Source organism: Oncorhynchus mykiss, chromosome 3 (assembly GCF_013265735.2).
Source record: "Oncorhynchus mykiss isolate Arlee chromosome 3, USDA_OmykA_1.1, whole genome shotgun sequence".
In the NCBI taxonomy this organism is placed as follows: Eukaryota; Metazoa; Chordata; class Actinopteri; order Salmoniformes; family Salmonidae; genus Oncorhynchus; species Oncorhynchus mykiss.
The window spans coordinates 6129877-6154890 of NC_048567.1; the positions used below are offsets into that span (position 1 = coordinate 6129877).

The following is a 25014-nucleotide window of genomic DNA, read 5'->3' on the forward strand; positions in this document are numbered from 1 at the left end:
AAACAGGTCACGTGGTTGTTTGTGGCACACTGATGTTTGATGTATACCTCCTCCCTCCTGTCTTCCAGGTAGCTGAGTAAGAGGAGCACGTGTGTATGGTTGCAGGTGTGAGAACACACCCGGGGTCAGATGTCAGGGAGGATGTCAGAGGAAGGGGGCAAGCTGACGCTGAGGCGTCTTGAAGGGCCAATCAACAAGTTCACTAAAGTAGCCCTGCCGACAGACCTAGAAAGACTACAGAGACACCACAGCAATATACTGAAGGTAACACACACATATACTCACACACATATATACACACGCAAACTCACATCTCCGACCATTGGAAGTTACAGAAGAACCACACACAGAGAAGCAGCAACTGAGCTTGTTATTGTCTTTCAGTTCCAGCATAGTGGACAATGGGATCGCCTTCACCAGGAGCACATCAATGCCAGCCGCACTGTGCAGGTAAAACATAGACACACGCACACTGGCCTTGTGCTGAGCATATACAGTATGTTGTGACTGTGTGCTGTGTGCCTGCAGGAGATCAGGAGTGTGTATGTAAAATTGAGTGTGTGTTTTAAAAGAGTGTGTGTGTGTGTGTGTGTGTGTAAGTAAAGTGCTGCACAGTGTGTTTTCACAATGGCACCACCATGTCTCTGGAAATGAAGGATTCACTACCACCTCCTTCACACACACACACACACACACACACACACACACACACACACACACTCAAAACACACCATTCCCCTCAAACCCCTTGGGAGGGGCAGAGTGCTTTCCTGTGTGGTGTGTGTGTGTTTCTGTCTGCTGGGCTGGGTGTGTGTAAGGAAGCTGAAGATGGGTGATGATACACAAGGACATGCAGCACAGATAGAGCCTAAGATAAGTAGAGAGAGAGAAAGAAAGGCAGAGGGAAGCAGAGAAAGACCGAGTCACCCCTCACTCTCTAGGCAGGAAGTGAAGTCTCCCTAAATTTTATCAGCATATCGATTGCGCAACCAGGGGTGGAAAGACCTTGGATCATTGTTACTCTAACTTCCGCGACGCATATAAGGCCCTGCCCCGACCCCCTTTCGGAAAAGCTGACCACGACTCCATTTTGTTGATCCCTGCCTACAGACAGAAACTAAAACAAGAGGCTCCCACGCTGAGGTCTGTCCAACGCTGGTCCGACCAAGCTGACTCCACACTCCAAGACTGCTTCCATCACGTGGACTGGGACATGTTTCGTATTGCGTCAGACAACAACATTGACGAATACGCTGATTCGGTGTGCGAGTTCATTAGAACGTGCGTTGAAGATGTCGTTCCCATAGCAACGATTAAAACATTCCCTAACCAGAAACCGTGGATTGATGGCAGCATTCGCGTGAAACTGAAAGCGCGAACCACTGCTTTTAATCAGGGCAAGGTGTCTGGTAACATGACCGAATACAAACAGTGCAGCTATTCCCTCCGCAAGGCTATCAAACAAGCTAAGCGTCAGTACAGAGACAAAGTAGAATCTCAATTCAACGGCTCAGACACAAGAGGCATGTGGCAGGGTCTACAGTCAATCACGGACTACAGGAAGAAATCCAGCCCAGTCACGGACCAGGATGTCCTGCTCCCAGGCAGACTAAATAACTTTTTTGCCCGCTTTGAGGACAATACAGTGCCACTGACACGGCCTGCAACGAAAACATGCGGTCTCTCCTTCACTGCAGCCGAGGTGAGTAAGACATTTAAATGTGTTAACCCTCGCAAGGCTGCAGGCCCAGACGGCATCCCCAGCCGCGCCCTCAGAGCATGCGCAGACCAGCTGGCCGGTGTGTTTACGGACATATTCAATCAATCCCTATACCAGTCTGCTGTTCCCACATGCTTCAAGAGGGCCACCATTGTTCCTGTTCCCAAGAAAGCTAAGGTAACTGAGCTAAACGACTACCGCCCCGTAGCACTCACTTCCGTCATCATGAAGTGCTTTGAGAGACTAGTCAAGGACCATATCACCTCCACCCTACCTGACACCCTAGACCCACTCCAATTTGCTTACCGCCCAAATAGGTCCACAGACGATGCAATCTCAACCACACTGCAAACTGCCCTAACCCATCTGGACAAGAGGAATACCTATGTGAGAATGCTGTTCATCGACTACAGCTCGGCATTCAACACCATAGTACCCTCCAAGCTCGTCATCAAGCTCGAGACCCTGGGTCTCGACCCCGCCCTGTGCAACTGGGTACTGGACTTCCTGACGGGCCGCCCCCAGGTGGTGAGGGTAGGCAACAACATCTCCTCCCCGCTGATCCTCAACACTGTGGCCCCACAAGGGTGCGTTCTGAGCCCTCTCCTGTACTCCCTGTTCACCCACGACTGCGTGGCCACGCACGCCTCCAACTCAATCATCAAGTTTGCGGACGACACAACAGTGGTAGGCTTGATTACCAACAACGACGAGACGGCCTACAGGGAGGAGGTGAGGGCCCTCGGAATGTGGTGTCAGGAAAATAACCTCACACTCAATGTCAACAAAACTAAGGAGATGATTGTGGACTTCAGGAAACAGCAGAGGGAACACCCCCCTATCCACATCGATGGAACAGTAGTGGAGAGGGTAGCAAGTTTTAAGTTCCTCGGCATACACATCACAGACAAACTGAATTGGTCCACTCACACAGACAGCATTGTGAAGAAGGCGCATCAGCGCATCAACCACCTGAGCCACTGCCTGTTCACCCCGCTATCATCCAGAAGGCGAGGTCAGTACAGGTGCATCAAAGCTGGGACCGAGAGACTGAAAAACAGCTTCTATCTCAAGGCCATCAGACTGTTAAACAGCCACCACTAACATTGAGTGGCTGCTGCCAACACACTGACACTGACTCAACTCCAGCCACTTTAATAATGGGAATTGATGGGAAATGATGTAAATATATCACTAGCCACTTTAAACAATGCTACCTTATATAATGTTACTTACCCTACATTATTCATCTCATATGCATACGTATATACTGTACTCTATATCATCGACTGTGTCCTTATGTAATACATGTATCACTAGCCACTTTAACTATGCCACTTTGTTTACATACTCATCTCATATGTATATACTGTACTCGATACCATCTACTGTATCTTTCCTATGCTGCTCTGTACCATCACTCATTCATATATCCTTATGTACATATTCTTTATCCCCTTACACTGTGTACAAGACAGTAGTTTTGGAATTGTTAGTTAGATTACTTGTTATTACTGCATTGTCGGAACTAGAAGCACAAGCATTTCGCTACACTCGCATTAACATCTGCTAACCATGTGTATGTGACAAATAACATTTGATTTGATGATTTGATTTGATTAGCAGGAAGTGGGCTCCTCTGCTTTCTGTATTTCTGTCTGCATGCCTCTATTTTCATCCATCACTCATCTATTCATCCCTTTCTCCTAACTGTGAATATTATTATAGACCCCTCTCTGCTGCTCATCCCTTTGAGGGAATAGGTTAGGTAGTTTAGACAGCACACTACAGATCACTTCCACACTCCATTCCCCCAGGGTGTTGTCAATTAGGGTGATCGTCAGTCAGAGTACCAGCTCGGAGAGCCTACTGGTTTGATTTGGGGTCTTTTAGTTTGGGCGTGCCTTTGCTATTTTTCCTTCTTGAACATATTTATGTTTAGTCACCATCTGAACAAATAATAATCCACTTGGACCGGCCGACCAAGAGGTGAAGACGGAGCTGGCCCTGGACCTACGGTAAGGTCTCCTGGGTACATACATTCACACCTAGACGCGGCAGGGTAGCCTAGTGGTTAGAGCGTTGGACTAGTAACCGGAAGGTTGCAAGTTCAAACCCCCGAGCTGACAAGGTCGTCGTTCGGTCTGTCGTTCTGCCCCTGAACAGGCAGTTAACCCACTGTTCCTAGGCCGTCATTGTAAATAAGAATTTGTTCTTAACTGACTGGCCTAGTTAAATAAAGGTAAAAAAAAAAAACGCTGATTTCTCAGGTTACAGACCAGTTAACTAGGCCTAAGACCCTCTAGACTTAGTGAGTGCAAAAATATTAGCAGGCTAGTGAATCGGTTTCGTAACGCCCTGTGTGTGTGTGTGTGTGTGTGTGTGTGTGTGTGTGTGTGTGTGTGTGTGTGTGTGTGTGTGTGTGTGTGTGTGTGTGTGTGTGTGTGTGTGTGTGTGTGTGTGTGTGTGTGTGTGTGTGTGTGTGTGTGTGTGTGTGTGTGTGTGGGTGTGGCAGGGCGTGGCAGGGCCTATTTAGCAACGTGTGCCTGGTTTCACTTTCTCCCTGGTGTTTACTGTGTGTTTGGCTGCAGAGATGGAGTTCTGCTGCTTCACATGCCTGTCTGTCCCCCACTGACTGACTGGCTGACAGAGTCACACACACACCGCTGACTGAGTGACTGACTAACATACAGCAGTCTCAGGGCCCCACCCCCTCCCCTCCATATCCACTTCCCCCCAGACACAACAGCCTGAAAACACACAAATATGGACCAGTTACACACTCCTACACACCTTTCAATCAGTAGCCCGTAGTTCTGTAAACGCCTTTTGCCATTTTTTTTAAACCGATTTTTAATAAATCCTGTTCGATGTGAAGTCCCCTGTTTAGGGGACCTGCGTGGTTCTGACTGAAATTTTTGCTTATAAATCGATCGAGTTGGCTTGCATTGAGCAGTAGCCCTGATTTTTACAGACAAAGTAGTCAAATCAAATCACATGTTATTTGTCACATACACATGATTAGCAGATGTTAATGCGAGGGTAGCGAAATGCTTGTGCTTCTAGTTCTGACAATGCAGTAATAACCAACGAGTAATCTAACCTAACAATTCCACAACAACTACCTTATACACACAGTGTAAAGGAATAAAATAATATGTACATAAAAATATATGAATGAGTGATGGTACAGAACGGCATAGCCAAGATGCAGTAGATGGTATCAAGTATAGTATATTCATATGAGATGAGTAATGTAGGGTATGTAAACATTATATGAAGTGGCATTGTTTAAAGTGGCTAGTGATACATTTTTTACAGCAATTTTTACATTATTAAAGTGGCTGGAATTGAGTCAGTATGTTGGCAGCAGCCACTCAATGTTGGTGGTGGCTGTTTAACAGTCTGATGGCCTTGAGATAGAATCTGTTTTTCAGTCTCTCGGTCCCTGCTTTGATGCACCTGTACTGACCTCGCCTTCTGGATGATAGCGGGGTGAAGAGGCAGTGGCTCGGGTGGTTGTTGTCCTTGATGATCTTTATGGCCTTCCTGTGACATCGGGTGGTGTAGGTGTCCTGGAGGGCAGGTAGTTTGCCCTTGGTGATGCGTTGTGCAGACCTCACTAACCTCTGGAGAGCCTTACAGTTGTGGGTGGAGCAGTTGCCGTACCAGGCGGTGATAAAGTCCGACAGGATGCTTTCGATTGTGCATCTATAAAAGTTAGTGAGTCTCCTACGCCTGTATGAAGCAGCATATGACTGGAATCCATACACCGTAATGTAGCGAGGGGGAGTGGTTTCATCACTGTACCACATTCAGATCGATTTATAGCCAGTAGTCTAAAATAATGAATAGATTTTAAACAAAACCCACCTTCTGTTTGTGATAGACGGACACTATATGAGATGAAAGGCCTAACGAGTTCAGGAAATATTCACAGTGATGGGGAGAGACGTTTTGACCAAGAGACCTTTAGAAAATATGCTCATTTTCTCTAACAATAAATTTACAAATATGTATTATACAGAAATCTTATAGTTAGTCGTTTTATAAATTGATTATCCTATATTTAGAACAAATAAGTCATTTCAAGCCTTATTTATACAGTTTAGTTATAGGATATCCATCATATACAGTGGGGCAAAAAAGTATTTAGTCAGCCACCAATTGTGCAAGTTCTCCCACTTAAAAAGATGAGAGAGTGTAGGTGTGCGTACATATAATTACTATTTGTACTTTATTACTATTTTCTCTTAGCATTTTATTATTGTGTATGTGTATATTTTAAATCAGTGTAGATTGTTATTCTGGGGTATGAATGTTTGTATGTGTATATGTGCATATGGAAGTATTCTTTAAATATTCTTTAAATATATATTTTTATATATGATTTTTTTGTGTGGGTAGGTATGTGTGTGTGTATGTATGTATGTATGTATGTGTATATGTGTGTATGTGTATATATATATGTGTGTATGTGTGTATATGTATGTATGTATGTATATGTGTATATATATGTGTGTGTGTATATATATATATATATATATATATATATATATATATATATATATATATATATATATATATATTATTTAAAATTTTGTAATTTTTATTACATTTTTTTATAACATTTTTTTTTTTAATGGGGGGAACGTTTAATTTAACAAATCCTTGTTCCGATCTCCTGACCCACAGTATGTAAAGGTACGGCTGACTATGTCGGTTGCGGATGGTTTATGTTTTGACCGGCAGTGCTTAGCAATATAATCTTGAGGCTATATCTTGCTTAACTCTGGGATTGACCCAGGATGACGCTTAAATGCGCAATATGTTTAAATTTCAACTTATTCTGTTTAGGTTTATTAGATGCTAACTGAACACTTAACTCGCGGGAGCCTCCTCAGTTCATATGTTAGTAGAAGTTCTAGGATAGTGAGAGGTGAACGTATAGTTGGGATTTTATTTTTGTTTTACCTCTTGTTCGAGGTCGCGCCGTGCTTTTTTGGCATCGGCCAGACAATGTGTTTATTATTTTTATTTTTCCTTTTTTTTTTCTCCTGTTTGTGCGTGCCTGTTAAATGTGGGTTGATGGGGGGGTAAGTGTTGGGGAAATTAGGGGAACAGGGTGGGAAGTAAAGGTGCTTGCAGGGGGGGAGGGGTGGGTTGGATACTGCTCGGGTGTAGGTGCTACATATGCTGATCGTGATGGTTTGGGTGCGCTTTCTTACCTTTTTATCAAGTTACATGGTATGCAGCCACCATAGGAACTACAAACGAGAGGAGGGCGGGGCTTACATTCACTTCCTGGAATGTCAAGGGTTTAAACGAACCAATTAAGAGAGGCAAGGTCCTAGCCCACTTGAGAGCACTCTCGTCTGATATTATATTTTTGCAAGAAACCCATCTGAAGAATAACTCTCAAAGGTAGACTTAAGTGTAGGTGGGTGGGGCAAGTGTATCACTTTAACTTCTCTGCCAAAACGAGAGGCACAGCGATTCTGGTACGGAAAGGAATTCCCTTTCTACATAAAACCACTATTGCGGATAAAGAGGGTCGGTATGTGATCGTAATAGGAGAAATCCACTCTACCTCAGTAACTCTACTAAATATCTATGGGCCAAACATTGATAACCCCTCTTTTTTTCAAAAGAGTCCTTGCCCTGATTCCAGATATCTCCCATACTAACCTGGTCATTGGAGGGGACCTTAACTGTGTGCTAGACCAATATTTGGATAGATCCTCTACCCGGCAAACCCCTACCTCCTATTCAAGCGAATTCTTGAATACCTACATAAAAATGTTTAACTTATTTGATATATGGAGGATCGCTAACCCTACGGGTAGGGAATATTACTTTTACTCAAAGTAATATTGACTACTTTTTGTTGGATGCTAGACTACTCCCCTATACCTGTAATGTGAGGTATCATGATATTATAATCTCGGACCACAGTCCACTCACCTTCTCCCTGAGATTGGGTGACATTGTACTAAACGAGAGGGTCTGGAGGTTGAATCCTCAGCTCCTCACAGAACCAACATTCTGTGAATATCTTAAAGACCAGATTACATTTTTCTTTGATACCAACGACAACACAGAGACTTCCCCAGCATTATTGTGGGAAACACTGAAGGCTTATCTGAGAGGCTGTATCATCTCCTTTCAGGCTGCCAGGAGTAGGCAAAACAGAGGAAAACTGGAAGAACTGGAGGGACAAATTCACTTACTGGATAGGGAGAATGCTAGCCACCCATCTATGGAGAAACATACAAAAATGACCTCTTTAAAATTTGAATATAATCAGATTCTCTCAGCTAAAATTGCTAAATCGTTTCTCTATGCCAAGCACAAATATTTTGAGTTTGGTGACAAACCACACAAATTACTCGCCAGACAAAATGTGAGTGACCGAATGATTCACAAAGTTAAATCTGCATCTGGGGAATTACTCTCTTCCCCCAAAGACATCAATGACAGATTCCGGCAGTTTTATGAGACTCTATATACACATCTAAAGCGGATCCTAACCCCTTAATTATGCAAACATTTTTGGAGGACTGTAATCTTCCTGCCCTGAACCAGGAAGATTCTAACTTCCTGAATAAGGAAATATCTCTTGATGAAATTCGAGAAACAATTAAATCTCTAAAGAGTGGCAAGACCCCGGGCCCAGATGGATACCCTGGTGAATTCTATAAAACATTCAGCAACATGCTGTCATGTTGTCTTGTCTCTGTCCTTTCCCTTCACCCTGTCTCCCTCTGCTGGTCGTTGTTAGGTTACCTTTTCTCCCCCGCTTTCTCCCAGCTGTTCCTTGTCTCCTCTAACTACCCATTCACCCCGTTTCCCACCTGTTCCCTTTTTCCCTCTGATTAGGTCCCTATATCTCTCTCTGTTTCTGCTCCTGTCCTTGTCGGATTCTTGTTTGTTTGTGTCATTCATGCCTGAACCAGACTGTCGTCATGTTTGCTGTAACCTTGTCCTGTCCTGTCGGAATCTGCCGGTCTATCTGAGCCTACCTATGTTTGGTTATTAAAGAAGCTCTGTTTAAGTTAGTTCGCTTTTGGGTCCTCATTCACTCACCGTAACAGAAGAATCCGACCAAGAATGGACCCAGCGACTTCGGATCCTCTCCACTCAGCCGTCGAGATCCAGGGAGCGATGCTAGGCAGACACAAGCAGGAATTGTCTGCTGCTCGACATGCCGTTGAGACCCTGGCCACCCAAGTCTCCAACCTCACAGAACAGGTTCACCATCTCCGCCTCGATCCACCGGCCACTTCCAGGGCTTTCGAATCTCCGGAGCCCAGAATCAATAACCCGCCGTGTTACTCTGGGGAGCCCACTGAATGCCGCTCGTTCCTCACCCAGTGTGATATTGTGTTTTCTCTCCAGCCCAACACTTACTCCAGGAGCACTGCTCGTGTCGCCTACGTCATATCTCTCCTTATTGGACGGGCTCGTGAGTGGGGCACGGCAATCTGGGAGGCAAGGGCTGAGTGTACTAACCAGTATCAAGACTTTAAGGAGGAGATGATACGGGTTTTTGATCGATCTGTTTTTGGGGAGGAGGCTTCCAGGGCCCTGTCTTCCCTATGTCAAGGCAATCGATCCATAACAGACTACTCTATTGAGTTTCGCACTCTTGCTGTCTCCAGTGGCTGGAACGAGCCGGCCTTGCTCGCTCGTCTTCTGGAGGGTTTCCGCGCAGAGGTAAAGGATGAGATTCTCTCCCGGGAGGTTCCTTCCAGCGTGGATTCCTTGATTGAACTCGCTATTCGCATTGAGCGACGGGTTGATCTTCGTCACCGAGCTCGTGGAAAGGAGCTCGCGCTCTCCGTCGCCTCCCTCTCCGCATCACTACCATCTTCCTCTGCCGGCTCGGGTGCTGAGCCCATGCAGCTGGGAGGTATCCGCATCTCGACTGAGGAGAGGGAACGGAGAATCACCAACCGCCTCTGTCTCTATTGCGGTTCCGCTGGTCATTTTGTCACTTCATGTCCAGTAAAAGGCCAGAGCTCGTCAGTAAGCGGAGGGCTACTGGTGAGCGCTACTACTCCTGTCTCTCCTTCAAGATCCTGCACTACCTTGTCGGTCCATCTACGCTGGACCGGTTCGTCAGCTTCCTGCAGTGCCTTAATAGACTCTGGGGCGGAGGGCTGTTTTATGGACGAGACCTGGGCTCGGGAACATGACATTCCTCTCAGACAGTTAAAGGAGCCCACGGCCTTGTTCGCCCTGGATGGTAGTCCTCTCCCCAGGATTCAGCGTGAGACGCTACCTTTAACCCTCACTGTTTCTGGTAATCATAGTGAAACCATTTCTTTTTTAATTTTTCGTTCACCTTTTACACCTGTTGTTTTGGGCCATCCCTGGCTAGTTTGTCATAATCCTTCCATTAATTGGTCTAGTAATTCTATCCTCTCCTGGAACGTCTCTTGTCATGTGAAATGTTTAATGTCTGCTATCCCTCCTGTTTCCTCTGTCTCTTCTTCACAGGAGGAGCCTGGTGATTTGACAGGGGTGCCGGAGGAATATCACGATCTGCGCACGGTGTTCAGTCGGTCCAGGGCCACCTCTCTTCCTCCACACCGGTCGTATGATTGTAGTATTGATCTCCTTCCGGGAACCACCCCCCCCCGGGGTAGACTATACTCTCTGTCGGCTCCCGAACGTAAGGCTCTCGAAGATTATTTGTCTGTAGCTCTTGACGCCGGTACCATAGTCCCCTCCTCCTCTCCCGCCGGAGCGGGGTTTTTTTTTGTCAAGAAGAAGGACGGGTCTCTGCGCCCCTGCATAGATTATCGAGGGCTGAATGACATAACAGTGAAGAATCGTTATCCGCTTCCTCTTATGTCTTCAGCCTTCGAGATCCTGCAGGGAGCCAGGTTTTTCACTAAGTTGGACCTTCGTAACGCTTACCATCTCGTGCGCATCAGGGAGGGGGACGAGTGGAAGACGGCGTTTAACACTCCGTTAGGGCACTTTGAATACCGGGTTCTTCCTTTCGGCCTCGCTAACGCTCCAGCTGTCTTTCAGGCATTAGTCAATGATGTCCTGAGAGACATGCTGAACATCTTTGTTTTCGTTTACCTTGACGATATCCTGATTTTTTCACCGTCACTCCAGATTCATGTTCAGCACGTTCGACGTGTCCTCCAGCGCCTTTTAGAGAATTGTCTTTTTGTGAAGGCTGAGAAGTGCACTTTTCATGCCTCCTCCGTCACATTTCTCGGTTCTGTTATTTCCGCTGAAGGCATTAAGATGGATCCCGCTAAGGTCCAAGCTGTCATTGATTGGCCCGTCCCTAAGTCACGCGTCGAGCTGCAGCGCTTTCTCGGCTTCGCGAACTTCTATCGTCGTTTCATCCGTAATTTCGGTCAGGTGGCAGCTCCTCTCACAGCCCTTACTTCTGTCAAGACGTGCTTTAAGTGGTCCGTTTCCGCCCAGGGAGCTTTTGATCTCCTCAAGAATCGTTTTACATCCGCTCCTATCCTTGTTACACCTGACGTCTCTAGACAGTTCGTTGTCGAGGTTGACGCGTCAGAGGTGGGAGTGGGAGCCATCCTTTCTCAGCGCTCCCTCTCTGACGACAAGGTCCACCCATGCGCGTATTTTTCTCATCGCCTGTCGCCGTCGGAACGTAACTATGATGTGGGTAACCGCGAACTGCTCGCCATCCGGTTAGCCCTAGGCGAATGGCGACAGTGGTTGGAGGGGGCGACCGTTCCTTTTGTCGTTTGGACTGACCATAGGAACCTTGAGTACATCCGTTCTGCCAAACGACTTAATGCGCGTCAGGCGCGTTGGGCGCTGTTTTTCGCTCGTTTCGAGTTCGTGATTTCTTATCGTCCGGGCTCTAAGAACACCAAGCCTGATGCTTTGTCTCGTCTCTTCAGTTCTTCAGTAGCCTCCACTGACCCCGAGGGGATTCTCCCTGAGGGGCGTGTTGTCGGGTTGACTGTCTGGGGAATTGAGAGGCAGGTAAAGCAAGCACTCACTCAAACTCCGTCGCCGCGCGCTTGTCCTAGGAACCTTCTTTTCGTTCCCGTTCCTACTCGTCTGGCCGTTCTTCAGTGGGCTCACTCTGCCAAGTTAGCCGGCCACCCTGGCGTTCGGGGTACGCTTGCTTCCATTCGCCAGCGTTTCTGGTGGCCCACCCGGGAGCATGACACGCGTCGTTTCGTGGCTGCTTGTTCGGTCTGCGCGCAGACTAAGTCCGGTAACTCTCCTCCTGCCGGCCGTCTCAGGCCGCTTCCTATTCCCTCTCGACCGTGGTCTCACATCGCCTTAGATTTTGTCACCGGACTGCCTTCGTCAGCGGGGAAGACTGTTATTCTTACGGTTGTCGATAGGTTCTCTAAGGCGGCTCATTTCATTCCCCTTGCTAAGCTTCCTTCTGCTAAAGAGACGGCACAAATCATCATCGAGAATGTTTTCAGAATTCATGGCCTTCCGTCAGACGTCGTTTCGGACAGAGGTCCGCAATTCACGTCTCAATTTTGGAGGGAGTTTTGCCGTTTGATTGGGGCTTCCGTCAGTCTCTCTTCCGGCTTTCACCCCCAGTCTAACGGTCAAGCAGAACGGGCCAATCAGACTATTGGTCGCATCTTACGCAGTCTTTCTTTTCGCAACCCTGCGTCTTGGTCAGAACAGCTCCCCTGGGCAGAATACGCCCACAACTCGCTTCCTTCGTCTGCGACCGGGCTATCTCCTTTTCAGAGTAGCCTCGGGTACCAGCCTCCGTTGTTCTCATCTCAGTTCGCCGAGTCCAGCGTCCCCTCCGCTCAGGCTTTTGTCCAACGTTGCGAGCGCACCTGGAAGAGGGTCAGGTCTGCACTTTGCCGTTATAGGGCGCAGACTGTGAGAGCTGCTAATAAGCGTAGAACTAAGAGCCCTAGATATTGTCGCGGTCAGAGAGTTTGGCTCTCCACTCAGAACCTTCCCCTTAAGACGGCTTCTCGCAAGTTGACCCCGCGGTTCATTGGTCCATTCCGTATCTCTCAGGTCATTAATCCTGTCGCAGTGCGACTTCTTCTTCCGCGATATCTTCGTCGCGTCCACCCGGTCTTCCATGTCTCCTGTGTTAAGCCCGTTCTTCGCGCCCCCGCTCGTCTTCCCCCCCCCCCCCCCCATCCTTGTCGAGGGCGCACCTATCTACAGGGTCCGTAAAATCTTGGACATGCGTCCTCGGGGCCGTGGTCATCAGTACCTAGTTGACTGGGAGGGGTACGGTCCTGAGGAGAGGAGTTGGGTTCCCTCTCGGGACGTGCTGGACCGTGCGCTGATTGATGATTTCCTCCGTTGCCGCCAGGTTTCCTCCTCGAGTGCGCCAGGAGGCGCTCGGTGAGTGGGGGGGTACTGTCATGTTGTCTTGTCTCTGTCCTTTCCCTTCACCCTGTCTCCCTCTGCTGGTCGTTGTTAGGTTACCTTTTCTCCCCCGCTTTCTCCCAGCTGTTCCTTGTCTCCTCTAACTACCCATTCACCCCGTTTCCCACCTGTTCCCTTTTTCCCTCTGATTAGGTCCCTATATCTCTCTCTGTTTCTGCTCCTGTCCTTGTCGGATTCTTGTTTGTTTGTGTCATTCATGCCTGAACCAGACTGTCGTCATGTTTGCTGTAACCTTGTCCTGTCCTGTCGGAATCTGCCGGTCTATCTGAGCCTACCTATGTTTGGTTATTAAAGAAGCTCTGTTTAAGTTAGTTCGCTTTTGGGTCCTCATTCACTCACCGTAACACATGCTCTCTCCCTACCTGCACAAAATGTTGGTTCAGGCCAATGAGGATGGAGCTCTCCCTTCTACTTTGGACGAAGCGTTCATTACAGTTATACATAAGAAGGGTAAAGATCCAGAAGAGGTAGGGTCATATAGACCAATATCTCTCCTTAATACAGACCAAAATATTTTAGCAAAAACTCTGGCTAACAGGCTTAGCACTTTATTGGGCAAATTGGTCCATTCGGACCAGACCGGGTTTATCCCTAACAGAAACTCATTCTCCAATCTCAGGCGCCTCTTCAATATTATGTATTCTCAGAGGTTACCCAACGTGGACCTTGTCGTCATATCTCTTGACGCCAAAAAGGCCTTTGACCAAGTTGAGTGGCCCTATCTATTCAAGGTCCTACAGAAATGTAATATTGGAGATGGGTTTATAAATTGGATCCAGCTTTTATATAGGAACCCCTGTGCCAGAATACTCACTAACCAATCATTGTCGCCCCGATTTAACCTTAACAGGGGGACAAGGCAGGGTTGTGCGCTGTCGCCTATGCTCTTCGCCCTAATTATCGAACCGCTCGCTCAGATGATTAGATCTCATGCAGCAATACACGGCTATAATACTAAAGATACTCTAAATAAGATTTCCCTATATGCAGATGACATCCTCCTCTATGTAACAGAACCCCAGGCTAGTATCCCAGCTATTCTTGATGTGATCAATTTGTTTGGTACCTTCTCGGGATACAGAATAAATTGGAAAAAGAGTGAATTAATGCCCATACGGTCGCAAAACACCTCCTGGCTAGAACATCTCCCATTTAAGTTATCTTCAGAAAAATTTACCTACCTAGGAATTGTAGTTACCAAACGATACTCCTCACTATTTAAAGAGAATTTCCCCTCTCTGATACAAAACTCAAGGCAAACATACTATTTTGGAGAACTCTCCCAATTTCTCTGCTCGGAAGAATTAATGCCATTAAAATGGTCTTCCTCCCACAACTGCTCTACCTATATCAGAACATCCCAGTATTCATACCTAAATCCTTTCATAAACAACTGGACTCAATTATCAATCCTTTCATCTGGGATTATAAAACACACAGGATAGGTAAAAAACACCTCTGTAAATCCAAGATGGAAGGAGGATTGTCTCTCCCAAATGTTATATTTTATTACTGTGCCGCTAACCTCCGCGTTGTTACGTTTTTGCTGGATGACGCACTTCCGGCATCCAGCTGGCTTACTATGGAGCGTGAGGAGTGTCACCCCTTCTCTATTGGCGCTGTGATTTTGTCGCCTGTCAATCTGGAGATGTCACTTTATTGTAACAATCCTATTATACATAGCACAGTCCGAATCTGGATGCAAATTAAAGTCCACTTTGAGCTTAGACCAATGTCATTCATGCTCTCTGTCGCCAGGAATCCCTCCTTTGCCCCTTCTAACCTTGATAACACCTTTGAGCGATGGGGAGAGTTGGGGATAAGTACCATAGGGGATTTATACATAGAAGGGACCTTTGCTTCCTTTGAGTTGCTGAGGGAAACTTATAACCTTCCCAGAAGTAATTTTAGATACCTACAAATTAGAGACTATGTTAGAAAACACCTCCCAACATTTGGGAATGCTAAACCTTCCATGTTTGACGGATGCATAAAAATATGCCCCACCTCAGATAAACTGATATCGCGTCTATATGATGCTTTTCAATCTGTTAGCACACCTTCTACAGATGCCATCAAGGCAAAATGGGAGGAAGAACTAGGGACTGACATCTCGGTGGCAGACTGGGAAGAGAGCTTGGAGTATATCCACACATGCTCCATTAATTCCAGACATCGTCTCATACAATTCAAGGTATTACACAGATTACACTATTCCAAAACCAAACTGCATAGGATATTTCCTGATACATCCCCTACATGTGATAAATGTCAGGCTCCGCAGGGTACACTACTCCACTGCTTTGCCCTATGCTCTAGCTTGCATGGTTATTGGAGTGGAATTTTTGGGATCCTCTCTGAAGTCTTGGAGACGTCAATAGATCCAGACCCGCTTCTGATAATCCTGGGAGTATCTGAGTCCCTAAACGGATTAACCAACCCCCAAAAACAACTAATCTCGTACTGTCTCATTTCGGCAAAAAAACGAATCTTGTTGTTTTGGAAAAGGAGGGAAGCGCCCTCTACCAAATTATGGCTCAGTGAATTGGCAAACACTGTACACTTAGAAAGAATTAGATATATTCTGTACAATAAATTATCAACATTTGATCAAATCTGGCAGCCTTTCCTCTCCTACGTGGACGAGTCGGCGCTGTGAATTTGTACTTATTAACGCACTCTCAATTGTAATATTTGAATCTACCTTTGGGCAGCATGTGCTGGCCCCGCCACCCGAGCAGTTGGGGGGGGGACATCTTCCCTCTTTCTTTCTATGTGTCCTTGTTTTGTATGTCGTGACTTGTATTATTTGTTTTGCACCCAGATCTCTGGGTCTTGTTGTTCCTGTATGCTCTTTTATGTTTAGATAACAATTGTATACACCATTCTTGTGTGTGTTTAATAAAAAATATTTGAAACAAAAAAGATGAGAGAGGCCTGTAATGTTCATCATAGGTACACTTCAACTATGACAGACAAAATGAGAAAAAAAAATCCTGAAAATCAGATTGTAGGATTTTTTATGAATTTATTTGCAAATTATGGTGGAAAATAAGTATTTGGTCAATAACAAAAGTTTATCTCAATAATTTGTTATATACCCTTTGTTGGCAATGACAGAGGTCAAATGTTTTCTGTAAGTATTCACAAGGTTTTCACACACTGTTGCTGGTATTTTGGCCCATTCCTCCATGCAGATCTCCTCTAGAGCAGTGATGTTTTAGGGCTGTTGCTGGGCAACACGGACTTTCAACTCCCTCCAAATATTTTCTATGGGATTGAGATCTGGAGACTGGCTAGGCCACTCCAGGACCTTGAAATGCTTCTTACGAAGCCACTCCTTCGTTGCCCGGGCGGTGTGTTTGAGATCATTGTCATGCTGAAAGACCCAGCCACATTTCATCTTCAATGCCCTTGCTGATGGAAGGAGGTTTTCACTCAAAATCTCACAATACATGGCCCCATTCAATATTTCCTTGACACGGATCAGTCGTCCTGGTCCCTTTGCAGAAAAACAGCCCCAAAGCATGATGTTTCCACCCCCATGCTTCACAGTAGGTATGGTGTTCTTTGGATGCAACTCAGCATTCTTTGTCCTTCAAACACGACGAGTTGAGATTTTACCAAAAAGTTATATTTTGGTTTCATCTGACCATATGACATTCTCCCAATCTTCTTCTGGATCATCCAAATGCTCTCTAGCAAATTTCAGATGGGCCTGGACATGTACTGGCTTAAGCAGGGGGACACGTCTGGCACTGTAGGATTTGAGTCCCTGGCGGCGTAGTGTGTTACTGATGGTAGTCTTTGTTACTTTGGTCCCAGCTCTCTGCAGGTCATTCACTAGGTCCCCCCGTGTGGTTCTGGGATTTTTGCTCACCGTTCTTGTGATCATTTTGACCCCACGGGGTGAGATCTTGCGTGGAGCCCCAGATCGAGGGAGATTATCAGTGGTCTTGTATATCTTCCATTTCCTAATAATTGCTCCCACAGTTGATTTCTTCAAACCAAGCTGCTTACCTATTGAAGATTCAGTCTTCCCAGCCTGGTGCAGGTCTACAATTTTGTTTCTGGTGTCCTTTGACAGCTCTTTGCTCTTGGCCATAGTGGAGTTTGGAGTGTGACTGTTTGAGGTTGTGGACAGGTGTCTTTTATACTGATAACAAGTTCAAACAGGTGCCATTAATACAGGTAATGAGTGGAGGACAGAGGAGCCTCTTAAAGAAGTTACAGGTCTGTGAGAGACAGAAATCTTGCCTGTTTGTAGGTGACCAAATACTTATTTTCCACCATAATTTGCAAAAAAAATCATTCAAAATCCTACAATGTGATTTTCTGGATTTTTTTTCTCATTTTGTCTGTCATAGTTGAAGTGTACCTATGATGAAAATTACAGGCCTCTCTCATCTTTTTAAGTGGGAGAACTTGCACAATTGGTGGCTGACTAAATACTTTTTTGCCCCACTGTAACATATTTGTATCATGTTTGTGCTTTTGTACTTGATCTTGTGTCTTGAAAAGTGACTACACCTCACCAGTCTAACTGTTTTACCAGAAAGGGGAAATTTGAACCGTAGAGATTGCAGCATTACTAGTTATTGTTTATGGCCCTCTCATGGTAAATAATTACTTTAGGGGATTACGTAGATTACATTTAAGAGGTTTTAACCAACCTTCTCCAGCAGCGCAGAGAGCTCATTCACCTGTTAATGTTCTTATTGTTGATCTTTGTGTTGTGTTCTTTGTGTGTGTGTCTCTGTGTGTGTGTTGTCTGTGAAGCATATGCTAACAGGTCTTTAGCATTCTGACAGTTGTGTCTCCCCGTGGCCATAGAAGCTCAATGCTAATTCAGTCTGCAGCTGTATGTGTATGTTTATTCATCATGTCTAATTAGCGTGGGAGCATCTATTGGTCATGACCTCCTGACCCCTGCCCTGGTCTGCCCTGGGGCTGATGGGTACAACCAGGGGAGGCCATCTGACACCCTCCTACTTCCCCCTTCTCACTCCTCCTCCCAGCAGAGACACTGGAACCTGTCTGTCTGTATGAGGGTGTACTTCTCTCTCTCTCGTGCCTCTTTTTTAAATCTATCTGTTGGGAAGTTGAACCTCTCTCTCACTCTCTCTCCCTCTCTGTAGCAGTTGAGGGCTAATGTTAGAGAGATGGAGAAGCTGTGTGGACATATCCGCCCGGAGGACGGCCCAGCCCTGGAGAGGCTGGTTCAGCCAATCAGAGACCGAGCATCTGCTGCCGTGCAAGACTTCCTACTCCTGCATTCTAACCCCGCCCCTCTGCCACAGGCACCACGCCTCCCAGACCACTCATCCTCAGGTAGCACCGCCCCCTTCCCCTCTATTCAATACATCAGTTTATTCCATTCTATGTCAGCCATGTTACCTCTTCCTTTATTGATATATAAATAAACCAACTAATAAATCATCTAAATGCTCATTATGAATTTGAGAATTTCAGAAGCAGTAACATGTCCAGATCTAAAGTTGGTCACTCTGGTTCTCACTGACCTTGTCCATTAGGTGGTTCCCATGGTGATGATGTGGGCAGGGAGCCCCCTCCTGTTAATCAAACGCAGCTCCTCCTCCCAGTGATCCCCCTCAATGAGAGTGCTGCTGAGTCCTGGGACACTCTGGAGGAGGTGGGAATATTTGGGCCCCTTGTACTGTATTCACAAATTGTCTTAATAATAGATTAAGAGATCATAATATTTATTAATGTCTTTAATATGTCATGTAGTAGGTTTTTGTTTGTGTTATTGTTGCTGTGTTAATATGAGTTTGTTTTGTCAGGACCTGAAGGAGCTTAGCGGTTTGGTGACAGAGTTCTCTCTGCTGGTCCATGTGAGTATGCTATGTACAGTGCATTCGGAAAGTATTCCCCTTTACTTTTTCCACATTTTGTTACGTTAGAGCCTAATTCTAAAATTGATTAAATTGTTTTCCTCATCAAACTACACACAATACCCCATAATGACAAAGCAAAAACTGTTTTGTAGACATTTTTGCAAATAAAACTGAAATATCACATTTCCTTAAGTATTCAGACCTTTTACTCAGTACTTTGTTGAAGCACCTTTGGCAGCGATTACAACCTCAAGTCTTCTAGGGTATGACGCTTCAAGCTTGACACACATTTATTTGGGGAGTTTCTTCCATTCTTCTCTAAAGATCCTCTCAAGCTCTGTCAGGTTAGATGGGGAGCGTTGCTGCACAGCTATTTTCAGGTCTCTCCAGAGATGTTCGATCGGGTACAAGTCCGGACTCTGGCTGGGCCACTCAAGGACATTCAGAGACTTGTCCCGAAGCTACTCCTGTGTTGTCTTGGCTGTGTGGTTTTCATCAAGGATCTCTCTGTACTTTGCTCCGTTTATCGTTCCCTCAATCCTGACTAGTCTCCCAGTGCAACTGAAAAACATCCCCACAGCATGATGCTGTCGCCACCATGCTTCACCATAGTGATGGTGCCAGGTTTCCTCCAGGTGTGACGCTTGGCATTCAGGCCAAAGAGTTCAATCTTGGTTCAGCAGACCAGAGAATCTTGTTTCTCATGGTCTGAGAGTCCTTTAGGTGCCTTTTCAAATCAAATCCAATTTTATTGGTCACATACACATGGTTAGCAGATGTTATTGCGAGTGTAGCGTAATGCTTGTGGCAAACTCCAGGTGGGCTGTAATGTGCCTTTTCCTGCGGAGTGGCTTCCGTTTGGCCACTCTACCATAAAGGCCTGATTGGTGGAGTGCTGCAGAGATGGTTATCCTTCTGGAAGGTTCTCCCATCTCCACAGAGGAACTCTGGAGCTCTGTCAGAGTGACCATCAGGTTCTTGGTCACCTTCCTGACCAAGGCCCTTCTCCCCTGATTGCTCAGTTTGGCTGGCTGGCCGATCGGCCAGAGTCTTGATGGTTTCAAACTTCTTCCATTTAAGAATGATGGAGGCCACTGGGATCTTCAATGCGGCAGACATGTTTCGGTACCCATCCCCAGATCTGTGCCTCGACAGAATCCTGTCTCGGGGCTGTACGGACAATTTCTTCAACCTCATGGCTTGGATTTTGATCTGACATGTCAACTCTGGGACCTTAAATAGACAGGTGTGTGCCTTTTCAAATCATGTCCAATCAATTGAATTTGCCACAGGTGGACTCCAATCAAGTTGTAGAAACATCTCAAGGATGATCAATGGAAACAGGATATACCTGAGCTCCATTTCGAGGCTCATAGCAAAGGGTCTGAATACTTGTGAAATTAGCAAAAAAAAAAAAAAAAACCTTTTTCATTTAGTCATTATGGGTTATTGTGTGTAGATAGATGAGGACAATTTTTTAAAGTTAATCCGTTTAAGAATAAAGTTGTAATATAACAAAATGTTGAAAAAGAGAAGGGGTCTGAATACTTCCCGAATGCACTGTATGTTCTGTGTGTGTGATTGAGAGCTGACAAGGTCAGCAGACAATGCCTTTCTGGTGTCTAATGAGACAGGATGAATGACAGGGACAGGGCTACATAACACAGATAGCCTGCTGCGGCTACGCTAACCATGCTGTTAGCACACAGGGCAGTGAGGGCACTGACAGACAGTGTAGTGAGCGACAGCTAGCCTAGCGTCTGTCTGTCTGGTTGGATTCATGCTGGGGCTCCTTAGAGAGCAGGTCACAGCACACCACAGGTTACTGGAGTGGGGCTGCAGGCAGGTGTACTGCTGGGGGAGGGGGGATGGTAGAAAATGGGCCATAGGGGAGAGAAGGGGGCTGTGTGTCCATGGTGAGAAGAGAGGAGAGTGCCGTGGGAGAGAACCCAGGCAACAGGGCGTATGGTGGGCCAGGAGGAAAACAGACGACTCCGATTATCACTCTATCCCCTGGGAATGAAAGAGCAATAGGAGGGTGAGTGGGAGGAAGGGAGGGCTTAAACATGGTGAGAGAGGAGGGCAGAAAGAGGTGTAGAGAGAGAGATTTAGGGAGGGAGAGCGAGCGAGAGGAGATTGTTTTGAAGGAGAGAGCATAAAGATGTTTTAGTGCTGTGGTCTCTCTGGGGTGACTGGTGTCGTTCAGGGACCAATACTCAGCCTCTCAACCACAGGGTAAACACTGCTGTGTGTCGGTGTTTGTACCTGCCTGGTGATTTGAGAGAGAGAGGGAGGGAGGGAGGGGGACAGAGACAGGCAAGTTGAGATGTTCAGACGCAGCCTGCTAGTGTCTGACTGAAGCACTCATCTCCCCCTGTTACACTGGCTGGAGCCTAGAAGCTCCACATCCACCAACAACCATACATACATCTGGGATTTAAAGGGAGGGAGGGTGAAGAAATGGGAACCGAAGTGAACATGAGAGTGGGGGAGAGATGTGAGGACTGAGGAGAGGAGTAAAGATGTCAGCATGCTTCGGTTCAGAATGAGTGTGCTCGCATAATCCCTTAGACCTTTGTTTGAAGTACCAAGCAGATCTTAGTCGAACAATTTTACATCCGAGATGTTTGGTGCGGTCTCCTTGAATGACATCAAACATTTAATTGAATAATCCCTACTGTTGACCAATCACAGATGAAGGGGCGTAGACTTCAGCTACCGACTCCGGCATGCCTGGAGAAAATGTTTTGTTAGCACGGCCGGAAAAAGCCCTCACTGAAGACCAAACGGAGAGGAGGGAGGGGACTGTAACGGAGAGGAGGGAGGGGACTGTAACGGAGAGGAGGGAGGGGACTGTAACGGAGAGGAGGGAGGGGACTGTAACGGAGAGGAGGGAGGGGACTGTAACGGAGAATAGGGAGGGGACTGTAACGGAGAGGAGGGAGGCGTCTGTAACGGAGAGGAAGGAGGGGACTGTAACGGAGAGGAGGGAGGGGACTGTAACGGAGAGGAGGGAGGGGACTGTAACGGAGAGGAAGGAGGGGACTGTAACGGAGAGGAAGGAGGGGACTGTAACAGAGAGGAAGGAGGGGACTGTACCGGAGAGGAAGGAGGGGACTGTAACGGAGAGGAAGGAGGGGACTGTAACGGAGAGGAGGGAGGGGACTGTAACGGAGAGGAGGGAGGGGACTGTAACGGAGAGGAGGGAGGCGTCTGTAACGGAGAGGAAGGAGGCGTCTGTAACGGAGAGGAAGGAGGGGACTGTAACGGAGAGGAAGGAGGGGACTGTAACGGAGAGGAGGGAGGGGACTGTAACGGAGAGGAGGGAGGGGACTGTAACGGAGAGGAGGGAGGCGTCTGTAACGGAGAGGAAGGAGGCGTCTGTAACGGAGAGGAGGGAGGGGACTGTAACGGAGAGGAGGGAGGGGACTGTAACGGAGAGGAGGGAGGGGACTGTAACGGAGAGGAGGGAGGGGACTGTAACGGAGAGGAAGGAGGGGACTGTAACGGAGAGGAAGGAGGGGACTGTAACGGAGAGGAGGGAGGGGACTGTAACGGAGAGGAAGGAGGGGACTGTAACGGAGAGGAGGGAGGGGACTGTAACGGAGAGGAAGGAGGGGACTGTAACGGAGAGGAAGGAGGGGACTGTAACGGAGAGGAAGGAGGGGACTGTAACGGAGAGGAGGGAGGGGACTGTAACGGAGAGGAGGGAGGGGACTGTAACGGAGAGGAGGGAGGGGACTGTAACGGAGAGGAGGGAGGGGACTGTAACGGAGAGGAGAGAGTTAGGGGGCAGTAAGGGAGAGGGAGGGAGTTAGGGGGCAGTAACAGAGAGGAAGTTAGGGGGCAGTAAGGGAGAGAGGGGACTGTAACGGAGAGGAGGGAGTTAGGAGGCAGTAAGGGAGAGGAGGGAGTTAGGGGGCAGTAAGGGAGAGGAGGGAGTTAGGAGGCAGTAAGGGAGAGGAGGGAGTTAGGAGGCAGTAAGGGAGAGGAGGGAGTTAGGGGGCAGTAAGGGAGAGGAGGGAGTTAGGGGGCAGTAAGGGAGAGGAGGGAGTTAGGGGGCAGTAAGGGAGAGGAGGGAGTTAGGAGGCAGCAAGGGAGAGGAGGGAGTTAGGGGGCAGTAAGGGAGAGAAGGGAGTTAGGAGGCAGTAAGGGAGAGGGAGTTAGGGGGCAGTAAGGGAGAGGAGGGAGTTAGGGGGCAGTAAGGGAGAGGAGGGAGTTAGGAGGCAGTAAGGGAGAGGAGGGAGTTAGGAGGCAGTAAGGGAGAGGAGGGAGTTAGGGGGCAGCAAGGGAGAGGAGGGAGTTAGGAGGCAGTAAGGGAGAGGAGGGAGTTAGGGGGCAGCAAGGGAGAGGAGGGAGTTAGGAGGCAGTAAGGGAGAGGAGGGAGTTAGGGGGCAGCAAGGGAGAGGAGGGAGTTAGGAGGCAGTAAGGGAGAGGAGGGAGTTAGGAGGCAGTAAGGGAGAGGAGGGAGTTAGGGGGCAGCAAGGGAGAGGAGGGAGTTAGGGGGCAGCAAGGGAGAGGAGGGAGTTAGGAGGCAGTAAGGGAGAGGAGGGAGTTAGGAGGCAGTAAGGGAGAGGAGGGAGTTAGGGGGCAGTAAGGGAGAGGAGGGAGTTAGGGGGCAGTAAGGGAGAGGAGGGAGTTAGGAGGCAGTAAGGGAGAGGAGGGAGTCAGGGGGCAGTAAGGGAGAGGAGGGAGTTAGGGGGCAGTAAGGGAGAGGAGGGAGTTAGGAGGCAGCAAGGGAGAGGAGGGAGTTAGGGAGACGAGAGACTTAAAAAAGCTCACGATTGATCATATTTATGACTGAAACTGCTACAGAAAATGTATACCTGTTGTCTGAATATTGTCTATCCATATGTAATAAGTAGCTCATGTAAAAAGGTACCATGTCCATAAAATGCATATAGAATGTACATATAACAACAACAACTACAATAAGGAAGGAGAGAAGGATGGATGGTGTCCAGCACACAGGGAGAGGGACAGCTGTCACACTGAATATTTCATGAGCTCCTCACAATAACCCACCCAGACCCCTCCTGCTCCAATATAACCCCCTCAAGATCCCTTCCTACCCCAATATAATCGCCCCAGACCCCCCCCCCCCCCCCCCGCCCCAATATAATCTCCCCCAGACCCTACCTTTTCTACTTTATACCCGCATCACCCCCCCCCACAGACAGACACACACATCTGTATTGCTGTGTCGAGAGGGACCAAGTCAGCGGTGTGTGTCTCCAGTGTATAAACCCTGTGTGTGTGTCAGTCCCAGCAGGAGAAGATTGACAGCATAGAGGAGAACGTCATCACAGCAGCAGCCAACGTGGAGGAGGGGACCAGGAGCCTCGGGAAGGTGCGTGTGAGCGTGTACACGTGTGTGTGTGTGTGTGTGTGTGTGGTGTTTGGGAGATCGATGGCACTTTGCCTCCCAGCCATTCTACAACGTTTGTCCCTATTGATCCAGCAGAATACGGAGGAAAGCTGCAATTAAAGAAATAGAGAGAATAGATGGAGAGAGGGGTTAAGAGGTACAGTGATGGAGGGAGGGGTTGAGTAGGGGGTGTTGTCAATGGAGAGTGCAAGGTGTGTGTGTGTGGGTGCAGGAGGCGAGGAGAGGTATGAAGGGCTATTTAATAGCTCTTCAGTAGCAGCGTTTGGCCTCCCACTGTTGGCTCAATACACACACACACACACACACACACACACACACACACACACCCTCAGAATAAAGTCAGACTGGCAGCTCAATACCCACAGACATATTACAAGCTCAGTGTGGTATGTCGTGTGAGTTCTATACGGCTGAACAGACGCTCCGCGTACACACCCGTTTTAAGTCTAATTACAGCCAAAATATCACTATTTAAAATGTGGTTTATTTAAGTGTAAATGTACCATCTCTCACCTCATGGTTTGATTGATAAATGGAACTTCAACTCAGTTCAACTTCCTTAATTGATTAAGTTGAACTGGGATTGAGCCCACATTGAGGTCCAGAATATTCTAGGGTGTGGCTGTGCTGTTAAGGGATCCTGAGTGGCACAG

At 47.3% G+C, this 25014-nt stretch overlaps 1 protein-coding gene across 3 annotated transcripts in view; it reads left to right on the plus strand.

The window, feature by feature from the left end:
• Nucleotides 1–25014, plus strand: part of LOC110535756 (syntaxin-17) — a 28690-nt gene that overhangs the window by 626 nt on the left and 3050 nt on the right. For 2 of the 3 annotated variants that reach the window (XR_005040277.1, XM_036966922.1), the window contains exons 2-7: nucleotides 69–264; nucleotides 385–450; nucleotides 18253–18445; nucleotides 18649–18767; nucleotides 18919–18969; nucleotides 24236–24322. Coding sequence is in view for 2 of the 3 variants with exons in the window: in XM_036966922.1 (XP_036822817.1) it covers nucleotides 130–264; nucleotides 385–450; nucleotides 18253–18445; nucleotides 18649–18767; nucleotides 18919–18969; nucleotides 24236–24322 (651 nt within the window). In the remaining variant the exon portion in view is untranslated. The remainder of the gene's footprint in view (nucleotides 1–68; nucleotides 265–384; nucleotides 451–18252; nucleotides 18446–18648; nucleotides 18768–18918; nucleotides 18970–24235; nucleotides 24323–25014) is intronic. The other variant, XM_036966926.1, reaches the window with a different exon arrangement.